Genomic DNA, 13,499 nt, shown 5'->3' with positions numbered 1-13,499 from the left:
TCTGTTCATGAGGGCTTCACTCTCATGACCTACACACCTCCCAAAGGCCCCACCTCCTAATACAGTCAAATTGAGCATCAGGTCTCAAAATATGAATTTTGGGGAGAAACAAATTTTTAGTCCATAGCAGTCTATATTATAATGACAATAGTGATTTCTCTGTTTTTGAATATACCAGCTGATGGACTGTCTCTAGGTTTCCTAAGAACTGTGTTGAAATTAGTCACACTTTGGCTGCTTTTAAATTAATAAGTTATTTTCTTATACCTAGAGTTGTTCATTCAGGATGCTGCTGCTGCAGAAAACAGGAGACAGTGGGATGCTGGAGCTCCTCAGACTCTGCTGCAGATGATGGCAGCGGCTGATATCATCTCCACCAGCTCTACCAGGCCTGAAGGTGAATTTAAACCAGCCGGCATAAATCTCCAGCAAGAGAAGTCCAAGGCCCCAAATGCTGCGAGTGCTCACCGTGACCTAATGGTTTTCACTTTTCAGTACAATCCGTATAGATTTGGTATCAAATGCCTTCCAAAGATACTGTTTTGATTCCTCCCCTACATCTAGAGAAACTTGCCTGCTAATTATCCTAGGCAGTTGACTACTGTAGCTATGAGAATGTAAAGGAGGAAAGATCCAGAACTCCTCCTTCCTCATAGTGAGAGAGAATATACAAGAAAAGGCAGTCTTCAAATGCTAGCCCAATAACTTTGTTACAATTTCTTGAATGGTTGGTTTTTTTAAATCAATAAAATGGGAATTAAAATAATAGCTCTCCCACAAGGTGTAGAGAGGTAACAGTGCAAAGATAACATTTAAAATTGCTTTGTAAACCAATGTGTTATTTAAATGTTAGGAGTGTTTAGTATGTGATGCAACTTTCAATCTAAATCCCTTCATTTACATTTGAAGTCTGGCATAGTCTTTCCTTACGAGAGGTTTACAGCAACATCCAGGTGTTACCTTTATGGGTAGTGAAGATTTTTATTACTTATTTCCTATGTTCCTCTTGATAACATGGGGCTGGGGGAGAGTTAAAATTTATAACTGTGTTATAAGTTCAAGTATGTAAATATATAACTGAAATTAGTAATTATAAGTGTGTGAACTGACTATTACAAAATACTGAACTCATCAAACTTGCAAGAAAAGGCCTGCAAAGTATAATTTAATTCATTCTAAGTCAATGAGTCAATAAGAGGGGAAACCTAATTTAAAATAAGCAAATAGAATATAAATTTTAACACACCGAAATGGCCAGTTAACAGAGCAAAAAGTAACTCTCCTACCCACCATCTACCTGACAATAGGTCACTAAACTTTTCTATATCTCAGTTTTCTTACTAATAAAACGAGTGATGGGATGAGGTTACCTCCAAGGTTGTAACATTCTGTGATTTTTATAAAAACTCATTCTCCTCTTCAGATGGCCAAGTGATGGTGATCAGTGGCATTCCCGAAAATAGGAAACAGTGGCAGCATGAAGCTCCAGGAACTTTAATGAGTGTTTTGGCAGCAGCTCATCTAACAAGTAGCTCATTTTCTGGCACAGAAGGAGAATTTGGTATGTAGTTTCTTTTTAAGAACATAACCAGTCCCCTGGGGAAGTCTGTCAAAGACTCATAAATGCAGAAAGGGGATAAAAATACCTTAAGCCTGGAGAAAGAATTGGGAGGGTGTCTAAGCCTTTTCAGAAGCTGATTTGCTTTGTACAAGCCTGTTCCAAATGCCATTAACAAAAGACTTGGACTTCGGAGAAGAGGGGGGTAATTTTGCTTAATGTGATCAGTTGACAACTGATGAAAAGTTAAGTAAGGAGGATAGTGGCTTTGTAGATGAGGAGCTAGTATTGCTTAGCTTTAAACTGAGGCAGTTTATTTCTGACAGCTATTCAAATTATGATCCTATGGGCAATAAAAATACATCTTAGTATGTATAGTGTTTTGGCTTTTGGGTTTTCTGCCTCCAGTTTTTAGCAAGATTATGTTTGTGTTTAAGGGAAACCAACCATCATTTTCTAAAGTTTGAGGAAATTCCTATCACAGTGGGAATTTTCCCTCTATCAGGTTTGCAGGTGTGAACTGTTACAAGAGAAGCCATTGCAGGCAGGCAGGCATCAAATAAGGAGCCTCTGCACAGGTGCGAGGTATGGGACCTGGTGTTGCAGAGATGCAAGCTTGAGGCGGCAAGGAGGCATAGAAATGAACCAGATAGTAACCGAGGCTGATAAATGCTTACAAAGTTAAAGAAGAATATAGAAATATATACAACACTAAGCATAATGCAAAAGTTACCCGATTCTTAATGTAGAGTTGGATCTGCTAGCTTGTAAAACCCAACTTTCACAACCTTTGTGAAAATTTAGATCTTAAACAATGTACAAAATTTGAGACAAGAAGAAAGGACACTGCAGGTGGGGAGGCCTTGCAGAGGTACACAGGCCCGTGTTAGAGACTGAGAAAACCTATCTGACTAAAATCTAGGAGTTGGCATTATGGCTTATCCCAGTTGACATGCTGTTGGAAACTGAAGAGAAAAAAGAAGTGCCTTCAAGCTACAAACTGCATGTTAATTGTCTGCTAATCTACTCCCTCCCCTTATGACCGGGGATAAAAGTTTTGTCTCTAAGGATAAGGCTGGAGGTGGCCAGAGGAAGCATTGAGCAGGCCTTGCTTGGCCTGGAAATCAAAGGCCAGGGCCCCAGGCCAGTGGGAAGGATGCTTCCCATTTTTCATGGCACTGAGATAGAGACATACGATGTCTCTTTTTACATTTGCCCCTGTGGATTCTTGGAGAGAGTCACAGAAAACTCTTCTTTTGATCTATCATGCCAAATTAATTAATTAAGGAACTTGTGCTTTCCCATGGACAGTTTTGCATTAGTCATACATGAGCAATTTGTCTAATGAGTGGGATTAGAAATAGGAACTTGCCCTAAAGGGTGGCATTCAAAACAAAGTACAGGTGTTTTCTTTTGTAATCTGCTGACATCCTCCCTTCCCCTCTCCCTGCCAATCTGTTTTGTTCTTTCAGCTTCTAACTCTGTTGGCCTTATCTCATCTTTCCTGTCAGTGCAGCAATCTTGACTTCTTGTCCCTTGTCATCTTTTCTTTCTTCAGCTTAAACTCTGCACCCCTGCCAGATAATCCTCCTAAAATGGATCTTGTCTCAGTTTAAAATCCTGCAAAATATACCCCCTTACCCTCAGGATAAAATCCAGGCTCTGCAGACTCTGAGCACCTTAAAGATCAGAAGGTCCCTCCCAGCCAGCAGGCCCCTCCCAGTGACAAAGCTATTAGCACTTCTTTCTCTCTTAGCAAACATCTTCCTTCTGTTTAGAATGAATGCCTCCCAGCCTTTGCCAAAATAATCTCTCCTGTAAGATTGCGCTGTGATGCAACCTGGTGCCCATTTCTGTCATTATGTTTTATTTTAAATTAAAAATAAATAAATTTATGTGTCATTATGTTTTATTGGCAGTTTCCCTTCCCTTCCTACTTTCCCCTATACCACTAGATAGGGCTGTGAAAGGGGTTTGGAATATAGTAGATTCTTAATAAGTACTATTTAAATGAATGAGTGAAAGAGCCTGCAACTTGATTAATATGCTTCTCTTTAACCCAAAAAATTCTAGTAAGTCCTTAAGTTTGTCGACTGTCTTTTCTCTGTTAGCTGCCTCTGACAAACTTCACATTGATTCATTCTCATACTTAAGTTCATTCACACTCAAATATTTGTTAAATGCACGAAATTCTGACACTTTATTATTTATCATTTACCTTCAGGTCATAGAAAGATGCAGTAGTGATTTTATTGTAAACTTTTTGTGATCGCTATGACCCAGATCTCAATGAAACTGCTGCTTGTGTACCACTGTTTTAGGTGGTTGAGAAAGTATCTGGGCATGTTTTCCTTGCAATCCTCTAGGTTTGATTCCCCTGTTTAATATTCCACAGACACTAATTCTCTGATGATAAAAAAGAAAAAATCACTATAATATCTTTCTTCCTCACTAGACTTGTGGAAGCTTTGTCCTGCTCACCACCCCACTTCACCTCTCTGCCCCTAGTGTCTGATATAGTGCCTAGACTTAGTAGGTGGCCATAGTGAATGAGCACGCTGCCATAGAACGCTTTTAGTGTATTAGTTTATGCAAAGGCAAATGATTGCCTATGTTTGTATTGCTATCAAGTTAGGTATGGAAATTATGGTGGAAGGTAAATAGATGGAAAAAAATATAACATGCAGACATTAACTAAAAGAAAAATTTATTTTAAGGCAAGTGGCATAACTATAGACAAAGAAAAACTTTTCATAATAAAATAAGTGTGAATACATCAGAAAGATATAATGATCTTAAATTTGTATGTACCTAATAACATAATGTCAAAACATATAAAGCAAAAGTTGATAGATCTAATAGGAGAAATAGACAAATCTACCACTTAGTGGGTAAATGTAACATACCTTTCTCGGTAGTGATTAAACAGACAAAATCATTTCAGGATGTAGATTAAAATTTTTTTTTAAATTTATTGATTGATTTTAAAGAGAGATAGAAACATTGATTTGTTGTTCCACTTATTTATGCATTCATTGGTTGATTCTTTTATGTGCCCTGACTAGGGATCAAACCCACAACCTTGGTGTATCGGGATGATGCTCTAGCCAACCTCGCTATCTGACCAGGGCAGGATGTAGAAGATTTGAAAAACAGAATTAATAAATTTGACATGATTAACATATTTAAAACATTACTGTGGCAGGAACCCCTTTGTTCATGAGAGTGATTTGTATTTATTTTGGTATATAGTTTAATGTTGGAAGTAACTTTATTTTTTTTCTCCAAATTGCCAACTTTCCAAAACTGTTTATTAACTAATAGATTTCATATTGGCTCAAAATTCATTTTACTTTATCTTTGTATATACTTGGATCCATTTCTAGGCAATTTCTTCTTTATTGATGCATAAATATAATTCCCTACACCGAAATCATTGCTTGATTTTTCTTTTAGATTTTTTTTTTACTGTGATAGTATAAATTTCCTCTGTAAAAATGTTTAAAGGTTGTATTGTGCTAATGAAGAAGATATAAGGCAAAAAATCTAAACATTTGCATTTGGAGTACATAAAGGTTATTTTTACATCAGGTTCTCTCTGCAGTCTATTGCCAGGCAACACTGAATAATGGATAAGAATGGGTTCTATACTTGGACAGATCTGGTGTGATTTCTGGTTCTGATACTTTCAATAAGATAACCAATCTTTCTTCAGTGCCCTCCTTTGTAAAATCAGAATTAATATAGCACCAAAGGATATTGTATGTAAAGTGTCTCGCAAGTGGCCTGTCCAAGTAGGTGCTTAATAAGTTATTGCTTTTAAAATAGTAGCCAAGAATACTGGTTCTGATGCAGGTTCCAACTGATTACCACGCGATCTTAGGCCAGTCACGTAACCCTTCCATGCCTCAGTTTTCTTAAATTCACCAATTCTGAGATGCACATTCACCCTCTTTCCCCTTTTAATGTTTCTGATCCTGGGATACAGCATACAGTCAATGGTGTTTTATAGTCACTGTAGGCCAGGCAGTAGTTCTGACATATTATTATTGTCTGCACCTCAATGAACATTAAAACTTGTATAATGGGTGTTATTGGGCAGTGATTTTGATTTTTTTCATGGAGACTAAAATGAAACATTCTTTTGGCCCTTAGGAACCAGATGGTTGTAGAGTGCATGTGGGGGAGGTAGATTATGGTAGATTACAAAAATGAGCACAGTCCATCATTCTTCCCTGTGTCCATGGCTTTTGCAACAGAATTTGCAGCTCCTCCAGCAGTAACTTTTTCTCCTCTTCATCCCTTAAATCTCAACTGGCCTTGTGATTTTCTTTGGTAAGTAGAATGCAATGGAAGTGGTGGTGTACCAAGTCTGAGTATTCAAGGAACTTCCCTTCTTTCCCTTTGGAACCCTGTCTAGCTCTCAGCTAGCTTGGGTTGGTCTTCTGGAAAATGAGAGACCATGTGGAACAAAGAGACAAGCCATCCAAGTGTGGCTGTACTAAACCAGCCAGCCTGCAGCTGACCTGGCAAGTGACTGCAGATGCATGTCTGGGCCCAGCTGATACCAGAAGAGCTAACCGACTGAGCCCAGCCCAAGTTACCTAACTGCAGAATTGTAACCAAAATATAAGCCACTAAGTTATATAGTGGTTTATTATTCTGCAAAAGCTAACTCATATAGACATAGCAGAATTCCCAAAGTGGTAGTTGAAAGTAGTCTAGTTCTAAATAATTTTAAGAAACCAGCACTTTCAATTTTTGTGAATTCTTTTAGTTTCTTTTGTGGATTTTTAAAAGAAAATCTATCTCAATAATGCTCTTGATTGCAATGGAGTTGAAATTAGGTAGAAAAAAAACAGACATCAATGACAATCGTATGAAAAGGTGCTCAACATCACTAATTATCAGGGAAATTTAAGTAAAAACCTCAAAGAGATATCACCTCATACCCATTCGGATGGCTGCTATCAAAACCAGAATATAATAACTGTTGGCAAAGATATAGTACAGTTGGAACCCTGTGTACAGATAGTTGGTGAAATTGTAAAATAGTGCAGCTGTACAGTCTTCATAGAGAGTCACTGGGATTTCCTGCTTCAACAATGCTTGGACTGAGCCGGTGTTCTTTCCCCTTCCAGCCAGCCACTCATATCCAGTCTTCCACCACCTCCTCATAGCACCTTTGGACAAACCAAGGGCCCCAGGCCACTGCCCCAGTGTGCTCAGCTGCCACCTCTGCTGCTGCCTCTCCTCAGCCACCCCCCATGAGGACGGACTACCATGATGACAGACCTGCATCCTCGCAGGTGCACCAGAACTAACACCAGGACCCAGAGGCCTGCAGCAACCACCAGATCAACCTGGAACTCTACGCTTCCTACATCTGCCCATGTTTAACTACTTTTACCGTGAAGATGTGGCTTTGAAGAACTTTGTCAAATATTTTCTTCACCAGTCTCACAAGAAGAGGGAACACGCTGAGAAACTGATGAAGCTGCAGATCCAAAGAGATGGCGGAATCTTCCTTCAGGATATCAAGAAACCAGACTGTGAAGACTAGGAGAATGGTCTGAATGCAATGGAATGCGTGTTACACTTGGAAAAACCTGTGAATCAGTCACTATCGGAATTGCACAAACTGGCCATTGACAAAAACCACCTCTATTTGTGTGACTTCATTGAGAATCATTACCTGAATGAGGAGGTGAAACCCATCAAAGACTGGGTGACCATATAACCAACTTGTACAAGATGCCCTCTCCCCGACCCAATTTGGCATGTCAGAGTATCTGTTTGAAGTGCACACTCTGGGAGACAGTGATGAGAATTAAGCCTTAGGCTGGCTTCCCACAACCATGGGAGTGACTTCCCTGGTCACTAAAGCAGTATATACATGTTGGAGTCACCTTTACCTTTTCTATAAGTTGTATCAAATCATCTACTTATATTCTTTCATTTGTACCATTCCTTCAAATAAGGTAATTTGGTACCCTTCCAAAAAAATAAAAAATAAAGTAATAAAATAAAATAGTGCAGCCATTATAGAAAACAGTATGGAGGTTCCGAAATAAATAAATAAATAAATAAATAAATAAATAAATAACTACCATATGATCCAGCAAGTCTCCTTCTGGGTATATTTCCAAAAGAATTGAAAGCAAGATCTTCAGAAGATATTTTTGCACACCCATGTAGACTGTAGCATTGTTTATAATAGCCAAGAAGTGGAAGTAATCTAAATGCTCATCAATGGATAAATGGATGAAGAATATGTGGTATATATATATATTCAGCCTTAAAAAAAAGAAAAGAAAATCCTGTCATATGCTACAACATAGATGAAACTTGAGGACATTATGCTAAGTGAAATAACTTAATCACACAAAAAAATACTGCATGATTCCACTAACATGGAGTATCTAAAATAGTCAAATTCTTGGAAACAGAAAGTAGAATGGTGGTTTCCAACGGCTGAAGGGAGTGAGAAATGAGGAATTGTTGTTCAATGAGAATAAAGTGTCAGTCATGCAAGATGGTATAACAATATGCACATATTTAATAACACAGTACTGTTAACTTAAAAATTGAGTGGATAAATTTGTTATGTATTTTTTTCTTTATATGTGTTATATTTTTCATTAATAAATAGGTTTTCCTCTTTGTGTTATGTATTTTTTACCATAAAAAAACACACAGACATCAATGACTTAAAAAGTCACTCAGAATTGTTTGTCTCATTCATTGTTTTATTATGGTCTCTTTGAATCAGGATCCATAAAAGTTTAACTGAGATGTAAAAGAATAAGTAATTCAGAGGAGTAAGACTCTGAATGTGAGGAATTTTAGTTATATCTTATCCAATTTGTTTCACTTATATTTTTCTTTTTATGAGTATAAAAAAGTAATAAGATGAAAAATATATGCTTAGAAAGGACTAAAAGAGTTCTTATTATAATTTATACCTGTAAAATATAAATTTTAAGGGTAAGAAAACATTGTGTCATTTTATGAGAACATTTTATTTGCTATTGGTGTATAAAATAAAAGTACGTCTTATCAAGTTGTTGAGAGGATGCCGCATTGCCATAAGGAAACAAAATATTGTATTATCTTCTGTCTGATCTGTTTTCCAAGAGAGAAAAAAATTACATTTTAAATAACAGCAATAAATCCACCCCCACCACCAAAAAAGATAAAATTGTGTGTGTTTTGAGTTTTCTTTGTCACTGATCCTATTCCTCTCACTTTTTCTTGTCTTATTGTGTTGCCTACTAGCTTCAGTACAATGCTGAAAATAGTTGGAGTGTTAATTGTCATCCCTGTCTTATTTGTTTAAAAACCTTTCAAAGGTTTTACCATTATGTTTTATGTTCATTATAGGATTTTTGGTACATACCCTTCATCTGGTGTATTGACTGGGATGCTTTAACCTCTCTGTCATTTCTTTAACAGTGGGAACATTAAAACAATGGCTTCCTAAAGAAAATGAGGGGAAGGTGGACATGGCCTCTGGCATTGAAGTAGATGAGAGACAACCAGAACCAAGATCTGATGATGATGATACGTAAGTAGGTCATATCCAGATGCCTAAATGAAAGTATAAAGTTCAAACGCTGTTGTTGATACATAGAAGATAGCTAAGTAGAATGTTATTCAGTAGAATACTCTGGGATCTCTAGAAGTAGTAAATATAAAACACACTGGAGAGATAAAACTTCAGGCCAGGTGACACTGAGTTTTCTTACTAAAGCACTGCTGAAGATGACTCAGCAGTCATCTCTGTTTAAAAACAGATTCCACTATGAGAGATAACAAACAACAAAGAGCTGAATTAGACCCTAGTGAACTTCAGATAATTATTTTATGAATATTTAATATTTGTATAATAATTTATATTGAATATTTAAAATTATTTAATTAAAATAAATGAAAACATGAGAAAAAAGCAGATCCATCAAAAAAGAGCAGGCAGGTTTGATAACCAAACAGAACTTCTGGAAGTGAGAAAATCTACCAATAGAAATTAAAATTTGACAGTTTAAAAAATAGAATAGGTACAGTTAATGAAGGAATTAGTAACTGGAAGATATTACCTGAGAAAAAAAAAAGGTAGAAAAGGTAAAAGTGGTTAAGAGGCATGAAGTTCCAATATATATCTAAAAAGAGTTCCAGAAGGAGAGAACAGGGAAAAGCAACACTCAAAGCACTTGAGCAGTGAACTTTTTATGATTATCGAGAGGCATAAATCATGATATCTGGGAAATAAAACAATAACCAAGCAGGCACATTGAAAAGAAATTCACACCTAGACACATCTTTGTTTAAAATGTAGAGGAATGAGGACAAAGGGAGGGTCTTGTGTAACCACACACCTCAGTAAAGATAGCTTAACAAACAGCAGCTCTAATTCCTGGTCCATCCCAAATTTATGATCTCCAATATTAATGGGGACCTCTGTGATATCTGCTAATCCTATGATGGGTCAAGCTCCTTCCAAACCTTTAGCCTTTCGCACTCACCCCCATCCACCTTGCTGTTGCTGTTGTCATATGACTGTGCCTCCTAATTAACAGAGACAGTATAGTATGTGGTGTGTAGGTGGAATCATCTTGATTGTCTAGTTGCTTCTCTATGTCCACATGAGTGCTTATCTCCTCTCTCCTGTCTTCCTTCTTAGAGGAAAAACTCTCTTTTGACTGAACGCCCATCCTTGCACAGGTGCTCTAACTCCGAGCCCTTTTCTCAGTGACCTTTTCCTTATATTTTCGATGTCTGTTACCTACTTTCTCTCAGCATATAAACATGCCCAAATCTCCCTCCTCTTGAAAAACACCAAGAAAACCAAGCAGTGTTACCTCTGTCCTTTCAGAGCTGCCTGCCCCCTGCCCCCTCAGAGTTTAACCTCATTGTTACCACTTTCCTACCTCTCATTGCGTTCTTGATGGCTCCTGCCGCACAGCACTCTGAAATATTCTTACAAAGGTCATTTATTATCTTGAAATTGCCAAGTCTGATTGTCATTTCTCAGTCTTCATCCTATTTTGCTGCTCCCTCTTTCTGGAAACTCTCTGCTCCCTTCGGTTCCATAATAAACATTCTTGGCTCTTACCAGCTCTTCCTCAGTCTACTTCACTTGTGTCTTAAATATTAGTGATCTTCGAGATGGTTTTCTTGGTCCCTTGACTTCTTCCCTTCTAAATGTATCAGTGTTACAGTCTTAGACACAATTTTAATTCCTGTTCCTACTAATTAGTATCTGTGAGACGTTGGGCACATTTTGGTGATGATAATGTCTGCCTCAAGTTTTGTTAATAGTAGATGAAACAGTGTGTGTAAAGTGCTCTTGATCAGTGACTGGCATATAGTAAGGGCTCAGTATATGCCTTTTTTTTTTGGTCTTCTTGCCTCTCTTTTTACACATTAGAGTAGATGGGTATTAATAAATATAATAAAGGCTGTTGAATAACAGAATACCGATTCTCCTAACATTGGTTATCTTTCTTAGAAAAACCAGACTGGTATGATAATTTATTACCTGACTGAAAATGTAACTTTCATATTGCTAAAGTGGGGGTGGAACATGAGAGGGGGAACTAATTTTCACATGTATTCTTCAGTGTTTTGATATCATGAAGTTGATTTTTACTGTTTATTTCAGAAATTTTGAAGAATCTGAAGATGAGTTGAGAAATGAAGTAGTAGAATCCCTGGAAAAACTCACTACTTCCAAAGAGGAGGGGGAAAAAGAAGAGGCTTCCGGTTCCTCTAAGGACACTGAGAAGTTAGAATTAAGGGGATAGGCATGCAGAAATGTGCAGAATTAAGTGAAGGTTTGGAGAATATTTCTACTCCATCTAATGGCAAAAGTTTTATTGTTGATGAAGAACAAGGAACATCAACAACCAGTAAAAATATAAGTGTGATTATTGTACTTTTTCTTAAGCAGTAAGTTAGTATCAATTAACTATAACATCTCTTTGGGTACAAGTCATAGATACTCATTTATTATAAGGCTTTTCCAGTAAACCCAAGGATTTACTTATTTTTCTTTCTAAATATAGATGATAGAACTAATTTTTGAGTGTAGAAACTAATCTTTTTACTTTAAAATTTCTATTAAAACTTTCATATAATATGTGTGGTAAGCAGAGTAATATGCCTCTCCCTTCCCAAATGTGAATATATTAAGTGCAAAGGGGAATTAAAGTTGCAGATGAAATTAATGATGCTAATCAGCTGACCTTAAAATAGGGATGCTCTCTTGAATTATGCAGGTGGTCCCAATGTAATCACAAGAGTTTTTAAAAGTAGAAGAGGGAGACTGTATAATCAGAGAGAAATGGTGGCATGAGAGGGAGTTGGACTGATGCTGTTGGCTTTGAAGACAGGGGAAAGGGCCAAAGCCAAAGAAAGCAGACAGTCTCTAGAAACTGGGAAAGGCAAGGAAAAGGATTTTCCCCCCAAACCCTGCCAACACCTTGATTTTAGCCTAGTGAAATCCACTTTAGACTTCTGACCTACAGAACTCTAAGATAATAAATGTGTGTTGTTTTAGTTTGTGGTAATGTTAAGACAATGATAGAAAATAAATATTCATTTAAAATATGGAATCTGCCATTTTATAAAACCGTGATTTTGAAATTTCTTGTTATATTGAGTATACTTTAAAAAGCTGATGTTGACATAGGAGTAAGGCAATTGAGCAAAGAGAGGAACAGCATATGTTTAATTGTACACCAAATAATAATTTTATTATGTTTTATTGAATTATTTTCTGACAGTTTCAAATGTATAGGTTATAAACTCTTATAATGGTCTTTTTATATGTAGTGCTTAGCATAATGCCAGAAATGTTTCCTAAATGAGTAAATAAATGCTAATACAATTTCCCCAGTAAGACTGTATGTAAACTTTTTGTTAGGAAACAAGACGTTTTTGTATTGATTGTAGCAATCCCAGTGTTGAACATTTGCCTGAAGCTTAGTAGATACTTTTGATTTACCTGCTGCTATGGAGGACAGGGTTGTTCTATTTCTTTTTTTGTTTTGTTTGTTATTCCTCACCCAACAATATTTTTTCCATTAATTTTTTTTTTAGAGAGAGTGGAAGGGAGGGAGGGTGAGCGAGAGAAACATTGATTGGCTGCCTCCTGCACTGGCCCCAACCAGGGCCGGGGATCGAACCTGCAACCCAGGTATAAGCCCTTGACAAGGAATCAGGCCTGCGACCCTTCGGTGCACAGGCTGACACTCCAATCACTGAGCTACACCAGCCAGGGCAGGGTTGTTCTGTTTCTGAGTGGTAGAATTCTGCCTGAAATATCTGCTCTATAATAAAAATGAAACCAAAGTTGCACATTGATACTGCTGAAACAAGAAAACAAAGATGAAGAGGGGTTGGTCAGATTATTTCTAAGGTCTGCTTAGTATTTCCATTTGGTATAATTTTATTAACTGTGGGGAATGCATGTATCAGGATTCCTCTAACTGTGGGATGTGTCTAGTCTTTATGCCTTTATTTTCCTGGTGATGTTTGAGGGGACTCCTCTTAAGTTTGGTGTGTAGAGTTAGATTCTACTTTTAGGGAGAGTGCTCAATGTGGTCACATCATGAAGCTGGGCATATTTAAAATTTTCTCACCATTCTGTTAATTTCAAACTAGGTAGTAACATATACCCTGAGGGATTAGAGCATCAATAATTCTACACCTCTTTCAGTGGTCAGTGTATACATATTTAATTTACTTTTAGGACATTATCTGGTTCAGACATATCTAATCTGCCGGTGTCTTCAGGTGATCCTCATTCTGTCTGAACAGTGTTTGAAAGCATGGGAAATGCAACACAGTTCCTAAAAATCCAAAAAATCCAAAGAGCAGTAAATTATAGTATGCAAGAAAAATAAAAGGAATGAATGTTTAAGGTCAATATTTAAGGATA

At 37.1% G+C, this 13,499-nt stretch overlaps 1 protein-coding gene and 1 pseudogene across 1 annotated transcript in view; both read left to right on the top strand.

Moving 5' to 3' along the window:
• The window catches only part of NEK5 (NIMA related kinase 5), a 75,902-nt gene extending 64,172 nt beyond the window's left edge, over positions 1 to 11,730 (top strand). Inside the window, 6 exon segments of the mRNA XM_087813736.1 lie at positions 272 to 397; positions 1,424 to 1,561; positions 1,841 to 1,843; positions 9,014 to 9,125; positions 11,220 to 11,347; positions 11,350 to 11,730. Of these exon segments, the coding sequence (XP_087669862.1) occupies positions 272 to 397; positions 1,424 to 1,561; positions 1,841 to 1,843; positions 9,014 to 9,125; positions 11,220 to 11,347; positions 11,350 to 11,510 (668 nt within the window). The 3' untranslated portion in view covers positions 11,511 to 11,730.
• On the top strand, positions 6,930 to 7,392 carry LOC107537543 (ferritin heavy chain pseudogene; annotated as a pseudogene).
• Positions 11,731 to 13,499: the final 1,769 nt, after the last annotated feature.

Source organism: Miniopterus natalensis, chromosome 2 (assembly GCF_054644295.1).
Source record: "Miniopterus natalensis isolate mMinNat1 chromosome 2, mMinNat1.hap1, whole genome shotgun sequence".
Taxonomy (NCBI): domain Eukaryota; kingdom Metazoa; phylum Chordata; class Mammalia; order Chiroptera; family Miniopteridae; genus Miniopterus; species Miniopterus natalensis.
The sequence above is the reverse complement of the archived record's forward strand: the minus strand, read 5'-3'. Positions and strand labels throughout refer to the sequence as shown.